We start from the raw sequence: 25067 nt of genomic DNA, 5'->3' as shown, positions 1-25067 counted from the left end.
ATCCAAATTGGATGAGGGGGAAGGAACCAAAGGAAGAGCAATGTTCCTGCAAACAAACAGTATATACATAAAGAATAAAAAATAAGGATCCTTGGTAATGGTTCATGCTCATATGGTCGAGGTATACACTGTAGTCAGCAAGCCGTAATGATCTATGACTGCATTTTGCATAAGATCACGTAGCTGGGTGAACTTCCCACGTAGACACCATTAGTACATGCCCCAGTACTTCATCAGAAATAATGCACAGACGATACAAAATAATGCTGAAAGATCCTAATACAGATAAACGAATGAATTACTCACAAATCAACCAAGTAATTGATAGCTTAACATAATTTTCTTGTCAAAGAAAACGTCATTTTTGTCTTTGTTTTGGTAAGGAAGGATGCATCCTTGTTGAAGACAGCTTTGATTGTTGATGTCGATTGTGTTGGTCAATTTTTTAGAAGTGATCATTGTGCGAGTATTTGTCATTGTTTGTTTTGGTGTCCACTTGGATGAGTATGTACAAGGTGTTGCCATGTTTTTGTGTGATTTTCGATATTTTTTTTGATGTTTTTGGATTTTTGAAGTGTTTTGGATGTTTTTGGATTTTGAATTGTTTTGAATGTTTTTGGATTTGAATTGTTTTGAACATTTGTGGATTTTGTGAGATAGTTTTAAATGAAGAACTTTTAATGAATCACAAGACAATGTAGAATCCACTTCCATCAATAGTTTAAGGGAATTGCCCCCAGTTTAGACATGACTATAAAAAAGCAGGATGCAGGATGCATGTAGTACTTTCTTGGATTTGTAGAATTATAACAAGCCATGGTTGATGGATGGATGGATGTATGTATGAAGTAGATGTGATCGTAACAAGTTTGAAAGATAATGGAGCCATAGCCTTTTACGAGTGGCACCTGTTTGTTAGGTTTTCACCATCGCACTTACCCAAGGTGCCACCAGAGTGGTTTGTTCGCCGTTTGGATGCATGATTTTTCTTTATTCTTTTGATGTTTTTGTATTTTCTTTAGGTCATTTATCTGGATATTTTTGGTATTTTTGCCAGTATATATGGGAGCCTGATGCTCTGTGCAGCTTATGTGTAAAACCATTTGAGGTGCATGCTATTGATTGGATCTGCAAGTGGTTCTCCTTCTGAAGTAGCCAACTGATATGCCCCGGACCCAAATACAGCAGTGACAACATATGGACCCAGCCAATTTGATTCAAACTTTCCTTGATGTTCTCTGTTTGGTTGGTTACGAGGATTTTCTCAGAGAACAAGATCACCTACCTCGAATATACGAGGTCTAACTCGATGATTATAGCTTCTGCTCATGTGTTGTTGATAGGCTTTGAGGTGGTTGTATGCAGCTTGTCACTTCTCATCAAGTAGCTCCAAGTCTTGAAGACGGGATACTCTGTATGCTTCATCATCGATGAGATTGTGCAAGGAAACCCGTAGTGATGGGATCTTGACTTCAATAGGCAAGATAGCCTCTGCACCATAGACCAATGAGTAGGGAGTTGCGCCTGTAGGGGTTCGAATGCTAGTTCGATATGCCCATAGTGCTGGATTCAATTGAACATGCCAATCATGGCCGACATCATTGACTATCTTCTTTAGGATCCTCAATATGTTTTTATTGGATGCTTTGGCCTGACCATTGCCTTGTGGGTAATAAGGAGTGGAAAAGCAGTGTTGGATGTGAAATTTCTCACAAAGTTCACGGACATCCTGATTTTTGAAAGGAAGGCCATTATCTGTGATGATGGACATGGGTACACCATACCGGCAGATGATTTAGTTGAGGATGAATGAGGCGATCTGCTTGTTGGTGACTTGGGTAAGTGGAACAGCTTCAATCCACTTTGTGAAATATTCGGTGGCGGTAATAATGAATTTATGGCCATTGGATGAAGATGGATGAATCTTACCCACAAGGTCAAGGCCCCATTGACAAAAAGGCCATGGTGTTGTGATTGGTTGCAGTTCCTGGGCTGGTGCATGTATCACGTCGCCATGAATTTGACATTTCTTGCATTTTCTGACAAAGTAGTAGGAATCTTTTTCCATAGATGGCCAATAGTATCCATTGCGCAGGAGTTTCTTGGTTAGTGACGGACCACTTGAGTAAGTCCCACAAATTCCTTCATGGACTTCTTCCAAAGCCTTTATTATCTCACCTTGTTCTAGACATTGAAGGAGAGTACCATCAAGACCGTGTCGGTATAGGGTTTCAGCAATAATGGTATATCGAGCAGTTTGGCAAATGAAGGTTTTACGTTGGTTATTCGATTGGTTGGGAGGAAGGATGTGATTGCGGAGATAGGTGTAGAACTCACCGTACCATGAGGATTCGAAACCAACAAGGTGACATATCATTTCGGATTCGGGGATATCATAAGCAGGAATCCAAAGTTGTTCTACCAAGAACTCGTAGTGTGTTGAATTCTGTGGAAGATCTAGGAGAGATGCAATAGTAGCCATAGCATCAGCAGCTCGATTCTGATCTCTTGGTATCTGCTCAAAGGTAATTTTAGTAAATGATGTCTTTAGATTGTCCACCATTTGCTTATATGGCATGAGTTTATCATCCTTGGTCTGATATTCATCTGTTGCTTGTCGAATGACCAGTTGGGAGTCGCCATATACTTGCAGTTCTTGTAATTTCCATTGGACGGCTAGCCTGAGTCCTGTGATCAAGGCCTCATACTCCGCTATGTTATTAGTGCATGGAAATGTGAGCCTGTAAGACTTCAGGATGCTGTCACCTTGAGGTGTGATAAACAGAATGCCTGCCCCCGAGCCATGCCTAGTGTATGAACCATCAAAGTATAGTTTCCATGGTTGTGTTGTTGTGATCATGAATATCTCTTCATCTGGAAAATTGGAAATGAGAGGATGATCACCTATGAGAGGTGCATCGGCCAATTGATCCGCAATAACTTGACCTTTGATAGCTTTACGATCCACGTACTTCATGTCAAATTCACTCAGAATCATCACCCATTTGGCCAAGCGACCTGTCAATGCTGCTTTGCTGAGTAAATACTTGAGTGGATCGATCTTTGTGATGAGTTGTACCTTGTGTGTTAACAGAAAGTGCCTCAGTTTAGTGGCTGCCAGGATTACTGCTAGGCAAGCTTGCTCAATAGGTATGTAATTGAGTTCATAGCCCACCAATGTACGAGAAATGTAGTAAACAACACACTCTTTCCCTTCTGCATTATGTTGTGTCAGTAGTACACCCAATACTGTACTTGTTGCTGAGATATAGAGTAACAACGGTCTACTTGGATCTGGTGGGATCAGCAATGGTGTATTCATGAGATAGTCTTTGAGCATCTAGAATGCTTGCTGGCATCTAGCATCCCATTGAAAGCGGATGTTTTTGTGTAGTAGGTGTGTGAATGGGTGATACTTATCAACCAATTGTGCAATGAATCTTCGGATGGATTGAAGTCGCCCTTGTAATGTCCTTAGCTGACTGATATTCTCTGGTGGTGGCATGTCCATGATTGCTTTTACCTTTTCTGGGTCGACCTCAATACCTTCGCTTGAGACAATGTATCCTAGAAGCTTCCCGGGGGTTACTCCAAAGACACATTTCTTGGGGTTGAGTCGAACACGATATTGTTCCAATCTATCAAAGATTTTATCTAATATGTTGAGATGCCCTTCTCTGGTGAGTGATTTTTCTAGTAAGTCATCAACATAATCTTCCATCATAGTATGCATCATGTCATGGAAGATGGTGGTCATTGCCCGTTGATAGGTCGCTCCTGCATTCTTGAGACCAAAAGGCATTACATTCCAGCAATATGTGCCCCATGGACATGTGAAGGCTATCTTATGTTGATCTTCTGGTGTGATCTTTATCTGATTGTATCCTAAAAAGCCATCCATGAGTGAAAGCATGGCATGTCCTGCTGTCAGGTCCACTATGATGTCGATATTTGACAGGGGGAAGTCATCCTTAGGACATGCCTTATTCAGATCTCTGAAGTCGGTACAAATGCGGATGCCCCCTTTTGGTTTGCCAATAGGCACAATGTTGGAGATCCAATCTGCATAATCAATTGGTATAATGAAACCAACATCTAGGAGTTTCTTGAGTTATGTTTTGACTAGCACTGCAATCTGAGGATGCATCTTGCGAAGCTTCTACTTGACACGTTTAGCTCCTTCTACTATGGTGAGGTGATGCATGACTAAATTAGGATCAAGCCTAGGCATGTCTGCATATGACCATGCAAAGTTGATCTGACGCTTTTGAAAGAACTCTATAAATTTAGGTTGTTCCTCTGGAGTGAGAAGAGATGCCAGATGTATGAGGTGAGGATTTTCAGGAGTCCCCACATTGTATTCTTTGGTTTCCTCAATGAGAATCGTTGATCGTTCCTATTGTGCACTAGCAGGGAGAATGTCAAACCCTTCATCCTCAGGCACCTCAGAGAGATTTTCACCGTTGGATACGCTCTTTCTTTTTACTTTTGTTGGATCAAACAGTGCCACAGTGTGGTTTTCACTGGAAGATCCATGTTTTATCGTTATATTTTTGTAGTTGAAGGGTTTGGCATCCGCCCCAAAGTATGTTGCGCTATTAAGTTCAATGGCGAATCCAGCTTTGTGATCCCCGCTTGGTAGGTTATCCCTTAATTCCAAAAAGTCAATGATGGCCTCATTGTTTTGGAAGAAGTCAAGACATGGGGGATTTGGTTGGTTCCATTCGATGAGTTCAAGGTGAATAATGGGCATTACTTTATCGATTAGGTTAAGTGTGTTAGATGTATCAGAGAGGGTTAAGACATTATGGTGAAGGTCGTTAATGGTACTCTCCCTATCAGAATCAGGCATAGGATGAGACGTAGGGTCTGTGGAAGATGTTGTCAGCCTAGGAACCCAAGAAGTCTTTATCTATGCTTCTCCGTAAACAGGGATGTCTTTGCGGGGTGGAGGTATTGATGTGTCTTCCTCATCTGAAGTGTTAAGCTGAATGGAATCAAATTCCCATTCATGTGAGTCGGTCTCTGAATCACTTTCCAGCATCCAATTACTATACCATACTGGGATGTCCTTTGAGTTAAATATTGCAAGTGTGATTGGTTGATGTACCTTTATAGATGAAATGATCGATGTTGTAGGAAGGTCGATGGGGATTAAAGAATCTGGTACTGGGAGTATCGGTAGTGTTGACTCAGTTGCTTCTGCTAGTACTGCTGGTGCCATAGATGCTGCTGCGGGTTCTGATACAATTGCTACTGCTAATGGTACTATTGATGTGATGGCTGTTGCGGATGGGATTACTGATTTGATTGGTGGGATGATTGGCATTGGTGATGGTTGTGTTGGGATTCTGAGCCTCGGTGGGGCAGTTGTGATGGTGTTCGATGTTGCTTTGATAATGAAAGGTGTTCTTTTTGTCGTAGGCTGACATAATGGTTTGCTGGGCTTTCCTTTGAATTTGAGTTTAGGAAAGATCTCTTTTTCAAAGCCTAGGCCTATATTACCTTTGGGTTTTAATTCCAGCAGCAGAGGTTCATGTCGTCCTTGTTTGCAATATCCCAAAGCACTCTGACCATCATACCCCATTCTTTGCATAATGAGGAGACCTTTGCCATACTGATCGGTAGGTAGCTTAACTTGCGGTATATCAGTGATGATGGGATCTTTATAGATCCATTCCGCTAAGTCCTCATCTTGGGTTTCTTCTTCTTGACTCTTTCCAAGGATGAAAGACGTCAAAGCACATGCTAGCGTGATTAGTGGTTGCTGGAGTAACTATTGTGGTTTACTATGTGTTCTAGGAGAAGTGGGCATTTGTCCCACACAAAAGAGTTGACTTAAGTTGTATTCCCCAGGACGTTCCTCTGCTATTTTGATCTTAAGCTTTTCTTGCTTGGGTATAGTGGTGTTTGAACTGGCAAGAGAGGTTGGACTTATGTATGATGTGGAGGAAATGGCTTCTCTATTGTTAGGAACGGTAATCTCTGATTGATGGCTGATATTATGGCAATATGCAAAGGGATTTGCATCACCCAGGATTGTGATCTCTACACCGTTATGTGGGAACTTGATACATTCATGGTAGGTAGATGGACCGGCTTGCATGGCATGTATCCAAGGTCTTCCTAACAATAGATTGTATGGCAGAGGAAGGTCCAGAACCTGACAAATGATGTGTTTTACCATAGGGCCCACTCGGATTGGTAGTACCACAGCTCCTTTGGATGAATGCTCTGCATCGTCATAGGCCTTGATTGTGATCTTCTTGCGAGGATCCACTAATTCTATTGCATATCCCAATGTTGTGACCGATTGTAGTGTACAAATATTTAGGCCTGCTCCATTATCGATCAAGACTCGCTTGATCCTATGTTGGTTGATAAAGCCTTCAATGTGTAGCGAAGCGTTATGAGGTAGCTGGAAGGAAGAGTGGTCACTTTCAGAAAAAGTAAGACAAGGTGATGACTTTAGACTTCCAACCATGGCTTGAAATTGGTGTGTATTCAGGTTTGCAGGGACTGACGCCTCTTGGAGTGTTTGATCCAAGATAGTTTTATGAGATGGCGATAGGCGCAATAGCTCTAAAATGGATATAAGCGTAGGCATTTTGTCTAATTGTTCCACAAGATTGTACTGCTTTGGGATTGAGGTGGTGCCTTGTGGAGCTGCCTTTATGGTAACCTTGCTGCGACATGTAACAACATTGCAATTTGAGTTGGGATTTTTGAAGGATATAGTTGCAACTTGTTCACTGGCATCATACAGATGATTTACAGTGTAATTATATGCAGCCTGCGTATAATCTGTGGTATCAGTGCCTCACCTAGAAGTGGAAGGACCCCTTTGATCTTGTGATGGAAGTGGATTTTTGAACATCAGATGATCATTATTTGTTGTTTTTGGGTCATGTCCTTCAATTTCAATTTCTCCTCGGTCAATAAGATCCTGAATAAGATCTTTCAATCGGTGACAATTACTTGTCTTGTGTCCTCTCCCTTGGTGGAAATCACAGTGTTCAGTATCTCGCCACCATGCGGGTTTGACCTGAGGCTCATAGTTTGATGTTTTAGGTAAAGTGACCAAATTTTGAGAAATGAGTTGTCGCAATACTGTTTCAATGGGTTCCCTTAAGGGAGTGTATGTTCGTTTTTATTTTTGCTGACGAGGTCTCGGTTCATCATGAGATGTGATGCGACCTTGATTGGAAGGAACATTTGTGTTATTCTGAGGTGGAGGATTCTGTCCTGCAAACCGAACCACAGGTTGTGCACTTTTTATAGTCCTGGCATCCACAACCCCATCGTTGACGATATTCTTGTTTTTGTTCCAGAAGCTTGGTTTATCACTATTGAAGCGTGGGCGAGGACCATCCTTTGGTTCATTATAGATTTTGATGAGTCCTTTCTTGATGAGGGCCCGCTCACATTGCAAACCCTTGGTGATCATATCATTAAAAGAGTCTGTGTCTTTGATATCCAGGTGAAATTCCATTTCTTTGTTTAAGTTGGAAATGAATATTTCCACTAGTTCTCGTTTAGGTAACTGAAGAGAACGTCTGCTAGACATTTGACGCCATCGTTGTAGGAATACTGAGAATAGTTCACCTGGTTTTTGTTTAGTGTTGCATAGATCAGCCATGGTGATGTCGCGTTCAATGTTATGACAGTAATGAGCTAGGAACTTCTGGATGAGTTCCTCAAATGTTCTAATGCCACCTGGTAGTCGGAAAAACCATGACGTGGTTGTTCCTCCCAAGCTTTGGGGAAAAAGGCGCATTAGGTATGTGTCTTCATATGCCACTTCAAGACAAGCGGAATGAAATTCTCTGACATGATCGCAGGGATCTCCCTTTCCTCTATATTTTTTGAATTTGGGTGTTTTGAATCCTCGTGGAAAGGGTGGCATATAAAGATTCTGATCAAAAGGGTAGGGAAAGATGTCATTGAGTGAGAATTGGTCTATTTTGACGCCACTATGAAGTTGTTGGGCGAGATTCTTGACTTGTTGCTGCAACATCTCTATTTCATTTGGAGGAGGAGGTGGTGGGTTACCTCGAGGAATGTTATATCTGATGGGATCTCTACCTCTCTCCTCTTCATGGTGACTTTGTCATTCTGATGCTTGTCTTAATTGGGCAAGATCAAAGTCAGAGGGGAGTTTTGCTCCTTCTTGAGTGAGCTTTAAAAAGTGAGCATCTGCATTGCTCCGGAGTATTTTGTCAAACAATCTGTTAAAGAGAGGGTTATGTTGGGCCCTTTCTATTGTTGCAGGAGTGGGAGTACTTGGGTTTTCGTCATTTGCATTTCCTCCAAGTGCTTCTTGAAATTCATTGAGATTTTCCTCTTCTTCTTCTTCCATTTCTATTTCTCGTTGCCTTGACTGTGATCGGGTTTGGGCCATTTTGTTTACAAGCCTTTGTTGAAGTTGTGTGAAAATGATGATGAGTTGATGAAATGAAAGATTGATGGTTGGTGAATTGTGTTGCATGTAGATCTCTAGCACTTTTAAGGTAGATGTAACCGAAATTCCTTCTTTGAATTGCTTGTTTGTTTTTGATAAGGTTGGATGTGATAAGGTGTAGAGAAATCTGAGATGTGTTACAGATTTAACTACCTAGTAATGAGAGGATTCACTCATGAACTAGTTTTAACTTGCATAGATGTGTCTCTTAGGATGAGCTTACCCTAGATGTAGAAACAATCTAAAAAGTGATGTGATGCGTTTGATTCAAGCAATATCTAAAAAGAGAACTTGGGACAAGAACCTCTTAATGTTTTGAGAGTTGGAATGGATTGATGATGATGTATGAGTAAGATGATGGATGAAAATGTTTTTAACTTCAATAAAAGCTTTGTGTCACAAATGGGACAAACTCTACCTCTTCCCATTCGGGTGTTGGTGGTATTTCTCGAGCGACGTTGTATGTGATACAGACGTTTGGGAAAAAGTTGGGATTAATCTTACCTCCTTGGTTTTTGTGATAACTCAAAGCTCTATATTGCATAAAAGCTCTGCGGTTCAATGATTCTAAATCAAATTCGTTTGTTTTGCCTTGAAGGTAGAGACGCATGTGATGCAAAAATACTCTATGGGAGACAAAGATTTGTTTATTTAGATAGAAGAATTTCCTCCTTTTGATCAAAGCCTTTGAGCTCAATGGTCTTCTTTTCAAGTTGATATTCTGATGACGCTTCTTCTTTCGCAAGATGTGAAGAATGGTCATAAAGTTTGATTCTTTGTTGTTTGCACTTTGTTTTTGATATTTTTGGTTGTTTCGAAAGGTGTTTGGTTGGATGAATACTTTGTTTTTGGAAGTGATTTTCTTTTGATGTTTCTTTGACAAGAAAACAAAGTAAGCACACAAACACAAGAATGTAGCCTCAAAGGCACAAATGAGTATGGGTCTAGATCAACCGAATCCTTGGACTTTTTATATGACCCTTCCTTTAGATGTATTTTAAGGTGTATTTCCAAAGCCTGAAGTCGGCTCAATTTGCACTTGGTCTTGACTAAAACGAACACACTTCAAACACTTTTTATCCCTAAGGTCAAATGGCCAGTTGTGATAAATTTAGCCCACATCTTGATATTTCTTCGACTTTGGTACTACATACCTTATAAATCCCGCCTTGGCAGGTAAGGATGTGATATACTAAGTCTTACACGAGCATAACAAATAGATGATCCCTATGATGGGGGAGTCACCACTTTTATCAAGCCACAAGTGACTTTTCAAAAAGCTATGTTTCTACTCAAGGAAATACGTATGGTGAGTATCTTGGGAGCAAAACCATCTATGCTCTTGCACTAAATTATATCACAAATATCCTCAATCAATAGAACGGGTGGGCTACTATTTAAAGGTGTTTAGTCATGTTCGATGTTTTTGGACATAAGTTCATTCTGCAGTGACTCACTTAAGAGTCTTGTAACTAGTGGTGGGGCCCATATGTCCTTTCGGCCAGTTACACTATAGGAACAGCTATACCCAAGGCTACAGCTTTCGCTCTCACCTGATTTCTATAGCGGCTCGAAGGATTTACCACACGAGGTCGTTCCCAAGAGTGATGTGTCTCTTGGCAGGTCTCTCTTAAAAAGATGAAAATTTTGAGTGTTACTAACACTTTTCTCTTGCACCTAGGACCACGAAAGCCAAGGGAGAGGATAGTGTGTGTTAGAAGTGGGACCACTCGACCAATTTTTTGCACAAGTGTGCCAAGCACGAAAAACACTTGTTCTTTTTAATCTGCCGTTGCAATGTGATCTAACTATTTGGAGATGTTGCTCCAACATTCATGGTGTTCTTTTTATCCTTCAATGGCAAAATGTGTTTGTAATCTAGAAATTGGAAATCCTGGTCAACTGAACTTGAAGCACGTATGCATGAAGAAAAATCGCTTTGCAAAAAATGTTTAAACAAGTTGATTGTGTATTTTATGTGCACCAAAAATAGAAGTGTGGATTGTAAATTCTTTTGATGCAAGAAAAATGGAAGTGTTGATTTTAAGCACCAAATGAAGTGTGTTTCCTAACTTGCAAGAAAATAAATGTTTGTTTTGTTCAGTTTTAATGCACCAAAGAAACAAGTGACCCTAACTAGAAAGCAAGGAAAGTTTGTTTGTTCAAGTTTTAAAACACCAAAATAAAGTGTTTGATTTTAAAGGGTGAGTTTTTAAACCTGCACAAACAACAACCGATTAGTAAAATCCATATCTAAGGGGGGCTTTCACAAGCCTAAAAACTTTCACTTTTTCGGTTACAAGGTCTTTTGTACAACGTTCTGTTACAATAGCGCTAGTCTGTGTTTGAACAAAAGCGCTATTTAACACAAACGCGCTAAAAGAATAAGAAAGACAGAGAAGACAAAAGCGCTTAAACAGGGTCAATAGCGCCAGAACGGGGTCAAAAGTGCTCAAACCATGTCAACAGCGCTAATCTTGATACAATAGCACTATTGTAAGAGCAATAGCGCTAGAACAACAAGTATCAATAGCGCTATAACGTGATCAATAGCGCTAAAGCGCAACCTGTGTGACAATTTCAACATTCAAACATGTTATTGGTAAAAAAAAATGATCTTTTTGGTGTTTGGATTCACATCAAGTTCACCAAATGATGCTTTGCGAAATGGACAAGGTTAGCAAATGACAAACAACACAAGACACAAGAAATCGTTAGTGTTAGTCAATCAAAAACTAATCTAAACAGGCATATCAAAAGAGATACTAAAATCATGCTAATATATCTAACAAATGAAACAAAGATAATAAGGCATCTCCAAATGCCTCTTAGCATGCTCTTAGCTCCTTCTCCCTTGTTCCTCTCCTCTCCAAGTTCCAAAATAGTGTAGCTCTCAGCAGCTTTTTGCATTATGGATGCTTATGGAGGATTGAGATTTGGGTATTTTGCTCCAAATGTAAAATGAAAAGCTAAAATACTAGATGCTATTAAAATGATTGATTTTAACCAAAATAACAAGATATTAGTTTGCTATACTAAATGCTCTCTAAAATGCCTATAGGTTAAATGCATACAAGTTTTCAGGATCTGGATTATGAAGAAATGGGCTCTATTTATAGGAAAAATGGAACAAATGGATGGTTGAGATTGAGCAATCTCAACAAGGGTCAGGATTGAATGATTTCAAATCCATGTGAAGGCTTTCAACCCAATCCCAGGATGACAAGTGTCAATGTGAGATAGGTTGAGAGGAGAGGGAATAAGCATTAAATGCTTGACATGACCTTGGGAGTTAAAGTCAAGGTTAGTTGAATGAATAAACTCTTTATTCAAATAATAAAGCTTTTATCCAATGGATAAACTCTTGTGCAAAAGGCAAGAGAGATAAACATAGTCAAAGCAATAAATGTTTGGGGAGACAAGTTTGAAATAACCATAAATGGTTATGTAAGAGCCATAAATGGTCATGTAAAAGCCATTAGTGGTTTTGGAAGACTTTGGAGGTTAATTTGTTGAACACACAAAGCATTAAATGTTTTTCAAAGACTTTTGAAGTCTTTGAGAAGTGACTTCATTTTGCTTAGGAATGTGGCAATAATTAGGGGATGGATTAGGTTAATTAAGAAGCGGTTTAGAAGAATCTAGAAGGAGATTTAGGAATGCAATTGGATTTGGTGGGTGAGGGAAAATAGAATTTTATTAAAATTAAAATTCATTTATTTCAATAAATGTGTGCAAGTTGCATTTGTAGGAAAATGCAAGTTGGGGGGGATAATGATTTAAATAAATGTTTAATTTAATTTATTTAAAAGAGGAAAAAGGGGATTTAATTAAATAAATAGATTTTATTCATTTAATTGATTGTGAATTTGGTTTAATGAATTAATTAAAATAAACTGAATAATTTATTTAATTTAAAGGAGAATGTTTGGAGATGAATTAATTAAATATTAATTTAATTAACTGATGGCTAGTGGATTTTTAATCAAATAAATAGTGAATATTTATTTAATTAAGCTGGACAGATTTGTGTGACTACATATAGATTATGCCTATATATATTGAAGCGTTTATTTTTTTCATTCAACTTTAATATAAATATATTAAATTAAAAAATTCAACGCCTTGATATATATATATATATATTAAATTTAAAGATATATATACTAATGAATCTTTGAGTTACAAAACACTTCTCGAAATTCCCAAACATCTATCACCGCTTCATAATCTTGTAATAAGACATTGAGAATGTGATTTGAGATTCTTTTAAATTTACTTTCATGTGTTATCATTGGTATAAAAATTGATATCCCTTTGAAGTTTTAACGGTCATTAATTAAAATTTAAAAAATTTCATTCACAAACCGATAGAAACGGTTTCCACTTTTTTAATGCACCATTTCAATATGAAAGATTAGGGATATGAAAAATCAAATTCAATTGTATTCACCCTCCAACGTTTAAATTTGATGGTTGATTCTATTCATAATATCATTACTAGCAATCGCACCTTGGTGTGCAATGGGTACGCCAAAAAAAGATGTGGAAAGTTGATCAAGAAATATATATTATTTTTGTATATATTTTGTAATACATGAGGTCAATTGGTAGTCCATTTAGCAATTGATGTTTTAAATCCATTTATAGGAATCAAAACACAGTTGAAATAGAACCTATTGATCAGGAAGACAATCAAAACCAATTACCAACAGATCCATGTAATGTTTAAATTTTATGTTTGATTCTATTCATAATATTATTACTAGCAATCGCACCTTGGTGTGCAATGGGTACGCCGAAAAAAGAGATGTGGAAAGTCGATCAAGAAAAATGTCTTTTTTTGCATATATTTTGTAGTACATGAGGTCAATTGGTAGTCCATTTAGCAATTGATGTTTTAAATCCATTTATAGGAATCAAAACACAATTGAAATAGAACCTTTTAATCAGGAAGACAATCGAACCCAAATACCAGCAGATCCATGTAATGTTTGCAAGAGAAAGGGGAAGAGTGTGTGTGTGAGAGAGAGAGAAAGGGGTAAAGAGATAGAGATTGATGATAGAGAGAGAGGGGGGGGAGAGGGATAGAAATAGATAGAGAGATATAAAGGGAGGGATAGGGAGATATACAAATAGATAGATAAAGAGAGAGAAAGAGAGAAGAGATAAAGATGTATAGGGGGAGAGCGGGAGATAGAGACATATATATGATAAGATATAGTGATGTGTAGATAGATATATAAGGAGATATAGAGGGAAGAGGGATGTAGAGACAAAGAGAAGAAGAGACAAATACAAAGAGATGGAGAAAAATAAGGGGAGATAGAGAGAGGGAGAGATAAAGAGGAAGATGGAGGTAGAGATAAAGATATGGATGGGGGATAGAAAGGGAGCAAGGGAGGGGTATATTTGGAGAGATTGAGAGAGGGGACAGAGGGAGAAATATAGGTAGAGGAGGGAGATAGAGATAGAAAAGAGTGGGAAGAGAAGGAGAGAGAGAGAAGAAGAGTAGTAACAGAGAAAGATAACATAATATATATAGAGAGAGAGGGAGATATATATACAAAGAGTGATATAGAGAGATGGAGAAGGATAGGGAAAGAGATTAGAGAGATAGGGAGATAGAGATAGTGAAAGATATTGAGAGATAAATAGAGAGATATATCAGGAAAGATGGGTTGAGTAAGAGAGAGAGGTAGAGATAATAAGATCTAAATAAAGGAGGGAGAGATAGGGAAATAGAGAGAAAGAAAGAGAGAGAGATACAGGGGGAAAGATAGAGGGATAGAGATAGAGATAAAGATAGGAAGGGAGAAATAGAGAGTGTGTATATGAGTGAGATATATATAGAGAGAGAGAGAGGGGGGGATGGAGAGAAATATAAAATAAGAGAGAGGAGATGCACATAGATATAGAAAGAAAGTGATAGGGAGAGAGTGAGAGATAGGGATAGAAAGAGGGAGAGATGAGGAAATAAAGGAGAGAGATATAACTTGGGAAAGGTAGAGGGGGTGAGATAGATAAATATAGAGAGGGAGAGATGGAAAGAGATAGAGGGGAAGAGGGAGAGGGAGAAATAAAGATAGAAAGAGGGAGACAATAAGAGAGGGGTAGGTGGAGAAATAGGAAGACATATATAAATGAAGTGATGTATAGAGAGAGGTATATGTATATATAAAGAGAGAGGTATATATATAGAGAGAGAGGGGGGGGGAAGTGAGAGACAAAAGAGGTGATAGAGATAAGGAATAAAGAGAAAGTGAGAGAGAGGGGGGAGATAGGTAGAGATAGAGATGGGGACAAAAAATAGGGTGCATGTCTATGTGTGTGTGTGTGTGTGTGTGTGTGTGTGTGTGTGTGTGTGTGAGAGAGAGAGAGAGAGAGAGAGAGAGATGGAGATGGAGATGGAGATGGATTTAAATAATAAACATAAAAATTCTTATTGATAGTTTCATCTTAAACAATTAAATATATTATTGGGAGAGAAAAGTGATGTTGATCAATATGTTTGAGAGTCTTGAGTCTATGTATGAAGGGAGCCTCATATGCTTATAAGAAAGCCTCTAGTCTATTTATTGGCGAAGCTTAAAAATTGCCCTATAAACTCAAAAAATCCTAAATCTAGCAATAACCAAGTTTGATGTTATTGATTTGTATGTGTCCCGTGTAGTTTAAATTACTCACTTGGACAATACATAGAGATAAAATTTTAAACATGTAATTTATTATTTATATATTATATTTACTATATATTATTATGTAATAAGTAATAAAATCTTAAAAAATAAAGATGAGATATTTAAAAATTCTAAATATATAATTAACTATTTGTACATTATTTTTTATTTATATATGTTATAATTTAAATATAGAATTAAATTAAACAACAAATTTATTTGAATGTATAGTTTAGGGGAAGATGGCGTCGTGTGTGAAGGAGTCTGCAAGGTTTTGAGCTAGGGCATCGATGCCCTAGCTTGTGGGCGATCGTTTCCTGCTAGTGCGTCGAGGGGAGGGCGGTGGAGGTTAGTGCAGGAAGGGGAGGAGTTTCTTTAGGGGTGGCGGGTGTTGGTGGTTGAGCGGTGGTCTATAGGAGGGGGGTTGTGCTACGCCCGACAAGGGCTCGAGGTTTCCTGCGGGCTCGTGGATAACTAGTGGGGCAGGGGAGCTGTGGTCTACTCTGCCATTCAGTGGTGCTTGGGAGGGGTGGGTTTTTTTTGCCTTGTAGGGGTGTGATTCCTTGCTTTTTCCCCTTTGGGATGTGGGTTTTTTGTTAGGTATAATATCTAGTATTGGTGGAGAGGCCTCGAAGCCACCTCTCATCATGGATTTTCGTGCTGCGATGGGTTCAAAATCCTCATCCCAAAGTGTCAAGACTTTTGATAATAATCTTTTTGCCTCAGATTAGAGGTTTGGTAGTGTTGGTGGCTCTCGAATTACGAAGATTAATGGTTGTCTAGAGAGATGCAATGAGAGGCTGAGGTTGGTTATTCCTCCAGAGATGATAGCTGAAGATGTTGAATACTTTTCAAAACACTCGCTATATTGCAAGTTTTTGGGGATGAGGGTTTCTTTGCAATTTTTGGAAAACTGGACGCAGAGGACTTGGGCACCAGAAGGGGAAATGGAGATTATGTTGTTGGCAAACAACTACTTCATGGTTACATTCAGCTGCATGGAGGATCGCAATAGGGTTTTTTAAGGAGTCCCGCATTTTTACAACCAAGTGGGGTTGTTCATCAAACCTTGGCATGTGGGATTTAACCCTTCGGAGGAGCTCCCGAATAGGGTCCCAGTGTGGGTTTGTTTACCACATTTTCTGGTGGAATGTTGTCAAGAGGATTTGTTGTGGGTACTCGCTTCATTTCTTGGGAAGTTAGTTGGATCTTCAACGCAAAACCTGGGGAGAAAGGTAATGACTTTCGCTCGTATCCGTGTTGAAATTGATCTTAGTAAACCTTTGCCAGATGCTATAGATATGTGTGTGGGCTCTTATTCTTGGGTTCAGCAGTTGGATTATGAGACTTTACCATTTCGATGTCGTCTATTTCATGGGTATGGTCATTTACAATGCAAGTGTCCTAGGTATAAACCGGTGGTGCGCCAACCTTAGCAGTTGACCCATAACCTAGATGGGGTTGATAAAGGAAAAGCTGTCATGTCAGATGAGGTAGTGGGTGTTGATGGTTTTGTCTCAGCTAAGACAAATAACAGGAATCAAGGACAAAAGAGGTCCTTATAGGAGAGACATGAGGAGGATACCTTTAACAAATTTGAAGCCTTAGATGACCTTAGCCAATAGGAAGTGAACCCGGGGTTAATTCCTTTGGATCAAGGTGCATTAGGGTTGGTTCTCGAAAGTGTAATCTGGGACTCTACCCAAGCTCTGTAAGTGGTTGGAAGTTAGCAAATGGAGATGGATCAGCCAGTAGTGGCACAGTTGGGACCCACTTCTGGTGCAGAAGTGAAGTTGGCTGGGGGGGAGGGTTCTCTTGCAGCTCGAAAATTGGAACCTACTAGGGTCAAAAGTAATAAGACCTCCTTACACCTGGGTCTTCATCAGAAATACATTAAGAAAGGAGCATCGGAGAAGAATTTGAAGGTTGGTAGAAAGAAGGATTTGGATAAGATCAAATTGATGAGGGAGAATTTGATTGAGTCGGGGTCAGTAAAGACTCTGGATTCTCATTTTTCCAATCCCTCAAAATAATTGTGCTATCATGGAATGTGAGGGGCTTGAACAGCGGCCCTAGATAAAAAGTTGTTCGGGAGTTGATAAGGAGTAATTCACCTGATGACCTTTTTTTTGCAGGAAACTAAACTTCCTGTGGAAAGTATGATGGGTGTGGTGTTGAAGCTTTGGGGAAGAGGCGAGTGTCAATGTATTGAGGCAGTTGGCTCCTCTGGAGGGGTGGCCTGTCTTTGGAACCCCTTGAGGATTCGTCCTATTTGGTGGGTTGCTTCCAGATCTTCTTTATCTGGGGTTGCCTCTAGTCTTGAGACTTGGGAATATATCTTGTTTACTAACATTTATGCCCCCACTGATCTTCAGGGTAAGAAAAATTTATGGTCTCATATTTCTTTTATGTGAGGGTTGTTCCCTTTTCATCCTTGGATTATGGCGGGAGATTTCAATGCCATTTTAGAGTTGTGTGAGAAGAAGGGTGGTGTTATGTGTTTGGAACCTTCTTCTTTCCTTCTTTGAGATAGTATATCTTCATTGCATCTTGTTGATATTAAGCCTGGTAATGGTTTGTTCACTTGGAACAACAGGAGGGTAGGGGAGTATTGGATTGCGGAGAGGTTGGATCACTTTCTGGTTTCTAGTTTTTGGGTTGGTGGGGGGGTGGTCCACATGTTCAGAGATTCTAGACTGGAGAGGGTTGGACCACTAACCCATAAAGTTGGTGTCTTCTTCTACTCGGGTCACTCGCACTCCATTCAAATTTCAGCTTATGTGGTTACGGGATCCTTCTTTGCAGGATCATGTTGCAGAGTGGTGGAGGAAAGGGAAGCCAGCCTTTGGCACTGCTATGTACACTTTTGCCAAGAAGTTGCAATTTGTTAAGGTTCAGCTTAAACGATGGAACCGCCAGTGTTTCAGGAATATTTTTCATGCTAAGTGCTCAAATAGTGTTGAATGGCATTACCAGGGAAATAAGAGAGCATGGTTTTTCTAAAGCCTTTCTTAGGGAGGAAGACAGGGCAATCAAGTCTTTAGAGGAATGGGAGCTTAGGGAGGAAATCTATTGGAAATAGAGAGCTTGTATTGATTGGCTTCAAGCGGGGGACAAGAATACTGTGTTCTTCTTCAATTTAGTGAAAGCAAGAAGACATGGTGATTATATTCCTATTCTGGTCAATGATAGAGGTGAGCAGTGTTTATCCTTGCAGGAGATCTCTAGGGAGTCTTTAAAGTATTTTCGGTCCTCTTTAGTGAGGATACTCAGGGGGATTCGGAAGAGGAGAATTAGGTTCTTGCTTGTATTCCTTCTCTAGTTACTAGGGAGATGAATGAGCAACTTATGGGTCCTATTTTGCTAGAAGAACTTGAGAGGATTGTTTTTCACATGAGGAAAGGAAAAGCCCCTGGTCCGGATGGGTTTCCAGTTGAGTTCTTTCAAGATTTCTAGGATACTATCAAATTGGACTTATTGGAGGTGGTCCAAGAGTCTCAGAGGAATAAGCAGATGCTTTGTGCTTTGAATGTGACTTTCATTACACTAATCCCCAAGTGTGATGGGGTTGATCGGTTAGGCCAGTTCTGCCCTATCTCTCTATGTAATGTGATCTCTAAGATCATTTCTAAGTTGATAGTGGAGAGGTTGAAGAACTGGCTTGGGGATGTCATCTTAGAGGAGAAAAGTGGGTTCGTGGAAGGTCACCAAATCCTGGATGGTGTGGTCATTGCTACTGAGACCATTCATTCTATGGTGGCTTCCAAGGAAAAAGCTATGTTTATTAAGCTGGATATGGCTAAGGCTTATGATAGAGTCTGTTGGTCCTTTCTCCAAAAGATCCTTAGGGCGTTTGGCTTTGCTAATGAATGGATTCAATGGGTAATGAGTTGTGTTACGTCTACCTCCTTCTTTGTGCTAATTAATGGAGATCATACTTAGTTGTTTGGTGCATCTAGGGGTCTTCGCCAGGGGGACCCCCTCTCCCTGTACTTATTCATTCTTCTGGTTGAGGGTCTGGAGAGGTTGATTAAGCATAACGTGGGTCTGGGTATTATTCAAGGTTGGAGTTGGGGAAATGACCTGCATCCCCAGTCCCATTTGCAGTTTGTTGATGACATGACCCTGATGGGATTAGCTCGGATTAGAGAAGCTTCATATCTGTGTAAAGTTTTGGATGTTTATCTTGCCACTTTGGGCTATTTGATCAATGAGGATAAATATTCCATTCTCTTCTTCAACACACTTGGAACTATTCAGAGGAGGATTGCTCATATCCTGAGATTCCAGGTCGGTTCTCTTCCCTTGACTTACCTAGGTATTCCTATCTCTACTGGTAATCCTCACAAGGATTTGTGGCAGGGTATCTTGGACAAATTTCGCATGAAGGTTGAACATTGGACACACAGATTGTTGTCGTTTGTTGGGAGAGTTCAACTGATCTAGTCGGTGGTTCAGGCTCTTCCGATTTATCAGTGTATGCTCCAAGTGGCCCCTAAGTGGTTCTTGAAGGGATTGGATTCTCTAGCAAGGCAATTCTTACGGGCAGGCAACCTGTCCTTCTAAAAATGGTGTCTTGTCAATTGGGACTTGGTGTGTAGCCCGAAGCAGTCGAGTGGGCTTGGCTTAAGGCAGTCTGTTTTATTTGGGGAGGCTTTGGCGGCTAAATTGTACTGGAGGTGGTGTGTTGAACAGGATCGAGGCTGGGCTAGGATTTTGGCCTACAAATATATTCAGAGGATTCCGAAGGAGGAAATCCCAAGATATTTGCTAAGGATATGGATATAAATTTTTGTATCATAATGCACTATTCCCCAATTGTTTTTTAGATCTGTTCTAAGTTAATTTACATTTTCTTACTTACGCGACATTGAATTAATATAGACCAAACATAAGAAAAAAGTATTTATTTAACCATTATATATAATTAAATAATAAGAAATGAAAAAAATATTAACATAACTTTATATGAATAATCGAAAACTTAATTTGTAAAATTTATTTTATATTTAAAAATATAAAAAATAATTTATACTATAATTCACTTTTAATTTTTTAAATATTATTAGAATAATTTAAATTTTACTATTTTAGTATATAATAATATTTTATATAGAATTAAAAAGCATTGATTTATCTTTTCATAAACTTCTACATTAATTAAGAAGTATACACAGAATGAAAAATGCCCTTACAGTTCCCATTATTAAAACTTACTAACTTTTCTAAAGATTCAGAAAATTAATTAAAAAATTATTTAAGAAAATCTTTTAAAGGGATATAAAGAACCAGAATTTCATTTTATAAAAATTGTCATTTTCATTTCATATTGGTACTTTACTTTTCGGTCTCTCTTTCATTCGTGGTGTTAGTGCCGGTCTATTGACTATGTTATGTATTGAAATAATATGTTTTTATTATTAAATAATCTCCCATATTGTCTGACAAAAGTAAAATTGAATAAATGAAATATCTATCAAGCTTGTTTTGCATGATATTTCAAAAAAACAATAGGCTTGGTGAAGAAGCAAGTAAATAAATGAGCGGAGAATTAAAAAAATAGCACCGGAAACACATGGATTACTAGCAAGAAAAAATGGATTACTACCAAGAAAAAAAATGAGGATAGAAAAATCTAATGGTCAGGAATCTTTCAATCGTCTTGCACGGTTTTTATAGGTTATAAACCGTTGATTTCCAAAGTGAACTGATCTATTTCATAAAGGGAATGTCTTTGACGTAATAAGTATTTATTGAAATTTATTTTATTAAGTTATATTTTATGATTAGAAATATAAAAAATTTATATATGTATTAGAATAATTTTATATAATTTTTTAATATAGTATGATCTTAATTGTGATAGATCTTTAGATTAAATTCTTATAAAATTTAATCCATAAATCTATCACAATTAATAGCATCGATTGTGGAAATTTGAAAAAATTGATAGTATGATCTCTTTAAAAATTGATTGCATTTTATAATAAAATGTCTAAAGATGATCATACAATAATCAAATTTAGAACATGTCAACATAATCTATATTAAAGACTAACAAATTAAATCAATCTCTATTACTATTTATTGTAATATTTTAATAGATATATCACTAATCCAAAAGACTAACAAAAACTTTATTATGTCAATTTAGTCTATTTAAAATTAAAACAACTCTTTCAAATAAAATGTTATCATGTTTTCTACTAAAATAAATGTTGTCATCAATTTTAATGGTAACAAACGTGTTGTTCATATATACATTGGCAAATGAATTGGTAAGACCATCTACCAGAAGATATAACAAATCATTCCAAACCAAAGAAATCAAGAAAGATGTTAGAATAAACAAGAGATGATAGGTGAAACAACAAATTACAACTACTAGCATTAAAATTACAACTACTAGCAATAAAATTAGAACAAATCGTATTACATAGCATTAGATTTCAAACAAACAACATCACATAAATTCTTACAACACATGGCAAGAATCAATCTAATAACCATTGTAGTTAATTATCAATTAAATTAATAGCCAATAATAATCTAAGATATGATCCATATTAAAAAGTAGCAAATATCTATGAACGTTTATTAAATATATTATAAAATATTTTTTATAATCACACAAAAACTGCTTCTTATTGTTATTTTTGGATTTGATTGTGTGTGGTTTTTTGCATCAACCTAACAAGATCACAATATGTGATCCTACTCCTTAAGCTCTTTGAAATATCCTAAAATAGATCACAAAATGTGATTTAAAACACTAATGCAATAAAACTCAGACAATCAATTCAACAAGAACAATAAAAAATTTAATAAAAAAATTGAAAATCTTACAGTATTCCATACAACTACGGCATATTCACATAGTTAGTTACCCTACTAATGACCCCTCTCCCATACATTGGAATATGTTTAAAAAATAGCCCTAATAAGAGCCAAGTCAATCTAAAAATCAGTACGATCCGCCCAACGATCTCGAAGAAGGGGACGGCGCATCCCACAAAGCAAGTGAAAACCGCTAACCATAAACAAGTTGGCGTTACCAAAACATAAAAATCCGTTGAGTATGAAATCATGGCTGCCACGAAAGCCAAGGAGACGAGTTCACTTGCAAAGGCATATCCACTTTTCTGATTTCCCAAATTTCGATCAAACTTACAAATCTCGTCCTGTAACAGAAACGCAGAGAAAGATTTTCTGAGTAATAACGGAAGTAATGCAAACACAGAGAGGCACATAGCTAAAGTGTTAGATGTTATGAAAGCATTGATTGCAGCCGAATGCATTGGCACTGGAATGCCCTGCTCATTTCTCATTCTCCCTGGAACTGTGAATGCTGCAGCGAGAGTAACAGAAAATACCAGAGCTGCAATTATTGAAAGCATTTGAAAGAGTTCCTTTTCAGAAAAGTTCTCTTTAATATTCTCAGTCTCTTCTTGAGACATTTCCTGTGATCTGTTTACAAAGGATGCCTCTTCTTCCATAGGAGTTATCTGCCCTGCCTCTTCTGCCAAAGCCATTTGTATAGAGTTTCTTCCTTGACTGCTCTGAATCATTTCCCATTCTCAGAAATAGTAGTCCAGCAATCCCCTTTCTACTCAATTCTATGGTCTTCTCCTTTCTTTCTGTGATTTAAATTTAATGGCAATAGCAAATCTTTTAGTAGCCGAAAAAAAGTGCATTGAGGTTGCTGGATAGCCACAGGCCTGATTTGATATCCCTCCTACGTTTTAACGGACATTAAAAAGATTCAAGAAATTGCTTGAAATGGTTCCCAGTTTTTTAGTGCTCCTGCCATCACTTTTAATATGGAAAATTAGGGAAGGGAAAGATCGATTTATTATTATTTAAATGATATATATATTTTTAATAGGTAGTTTGTAATATCAGAGATATTAAATTTTCACAGTTTATATTAAAAATAATAAGCGTCGTTTCTAAATTCAATTGTGTGAGAATCTTTTGCATCACATTTTGTGATCCATTATCATTAGGAAAAAAGAGTCAATTGAATTATTGATTAGAATGAGGTGTATGTCTAACAATTAGAATAGTATAGATATCTTAAATACATCTATCTAAAAAATGTGGAGACGTATCAATTCAATTTTTATTTGGATTTTTTAATTTTACTATAAAATTATATTGTTTTTTATTAAAAAAACGAAGTTAACTAGGGCACTGGTCCTTAACCTAGTCATAGACTATCAAAAAAGAAAAGCCTGTAGGCAAAAAAAGACAGCACATCGGAGCAAGTCTGGGATTAACAAGGTTGAACAAAGGAAATTTGTCCAACCTTCAACAACACAGACCCAACTCAAAAAGGGGTGTGGACACCCGATCCATGGGGGAGCGAGGAGGACTTCCCCTTCCACCCGCGACTAACAACAATCCAGGCGATATTGTTATCGGGGCCATCAAGGGAATGACAAAGCAGTAAGGAACTCGCTTGTAAACCATCAGTGAAGCCAGTAGCAAGTTGTTGCGAGACAACAACTAACTGCTACAGAACATGAGTTAGTTGCAGAACAGAAGGCTATTGTAGAGCATCAGGAGCAAGACCAGTAGGTGTAGAGAAAAGCTGCAAATCAGAGGCAACAGGGTTCATCAAGGCAGGAGGAGCCAAAACGATGGAATCGACAGCAACATTAGCAGTAGTAGAATACACCTCATCCTCCTAAGAGGAACTGTCCAAATCAGATTTAGCAACATAGATGGTCAAGTGATCAACAGTAGCATCCTTCCACCAAGTAGAAGTACCTTTGTGGCGTGAGATAGAGCATTCTGAAGCAAGATGGCCCATAGAGAAACATTTTCGACATCAAAAGAGAAGACCCTCAAATCTAACAGTTGTGTCCAAGGCCGATCACCAACCATAAGAACCACATCTCCCGGGAGAGGCAAAGAGATGTCAATATCAACTAGGATGCGAGCAAAGGTAGTGTGGCCCATAGAAGACGTGGCATCATCCACCTTTAAGAATCAACCTAAAGAGTTACCAATAGCCTCATAGCAAGAAAGCTCCCAAAAATGGAGAGGGAGATTCGAAAGGCAAACCCAAACTGGACGCACATTAAGCAATTCAATGAGAGGGTTGAAAGAAGTTGTCCAAGGCTTAACAGAGAGGAAGTGAACTCCCCAAGCCCACAGCTTGCCCAAAACCAAATCCCTATCAGTCGAAGAAGTAAAAGAAGCAATAAAAAATCCCTTAGCACAAGGAAAAAGCTCAACATTATGAGCTACCAAAGGCCTCCAAGAGTCACTCACCCAACGATGGAGGTCAGGAAGTGAAGGCCAGAGCCCAGAGAATTTGAAAACTAAAGCACAACGTTGGTAGAACCCAATGTTGTCCACAACATCCTGCCCACCAACCACCACAGTGGAGGATTTGGCACAGGGAAGAGGACAAACACCCTTGGAGGATTGGGCAATAGATCTGGCCACACAAGCAAAGCTACGCTCGCCAGCAAATGAAGGCCTGGGCGGAACCTTGGCACCAGTAGCAATCGGTTGAGAACCATTATCGAGAGCTAAAGAGTCAACAACAACAACACTCTCCGGGAGGGCATTCACGAAAGGGGGACCATCTTCCGAAAGGGAAGCGCCCATGCGAGGAGCACCAAAACCACCCCCAGCAGGTAGTAAGACCACCGCAGGAACAGGGGAGTCGCAGGGATCATCACACATCGGAGGAGTCAGCACACAGGTAGTGATGGTCGGGTCCCCAAAGAAGCCAGTGCCCAAGGGGGGAGGGATCAAAGCCAGCGAGGATGAAGGAGGGACGCCACACCCAGATTGAGCAAAGGTGCCACACCCAAGCAATGGTCGAAATGCAGAGGCGAAAACCTGAGTGGGAGAAGACATTTCAAAAATTATAATGAAAATTATATTGTTACTATGTACAAAGATGTAAA

The 25067-nt window shown here is 38.6% G+C and overlaps 1 protein-coding gene across 1 annotated transcript in view; it reads right to left on the bottom strand.

Moving 5' to 3' along the window:
* The window catches only part of LOC131053829 (uncharacterized), a 45612-nt gene extending 22939 nt beyond the window's left edge, over nucleotides 1-22673 (bottom strand). Inside the window, exon 1 of the mRNA XM_057988476.2 lies at nucleotides 22197-22673. Within this exon, the coding sequence (XP_057844459.2) occupies nucleotides 22197-22673 (477 nt within the window). The remainder of the gene's footprint in view (nucleotides 1-22196) is intronic.
* Nucleotides 22674-25067: the final 2394 nt, after the last annotated feature.

This window comes from Cryptomeria japonica, chromosome 3 (genome assembly GCF_030272615.1).
Source record: "Cryptomeria japonica chromosome 3, Sugi_1.0, whole genome shotgun sequence".
NCBI classification, from domain to species: domain Eukaryota; kingdom Viridiplantae; phylum Streptophyta; class Pinopsida; order Cupressales; family Cupressaceae; genus Cryptomeria; species Cryptomeria japonica.
Note: the sequence above shows the minus strand (reverse complement) of the source record. Positions and strands in the feature narration are given on the sequence as shown.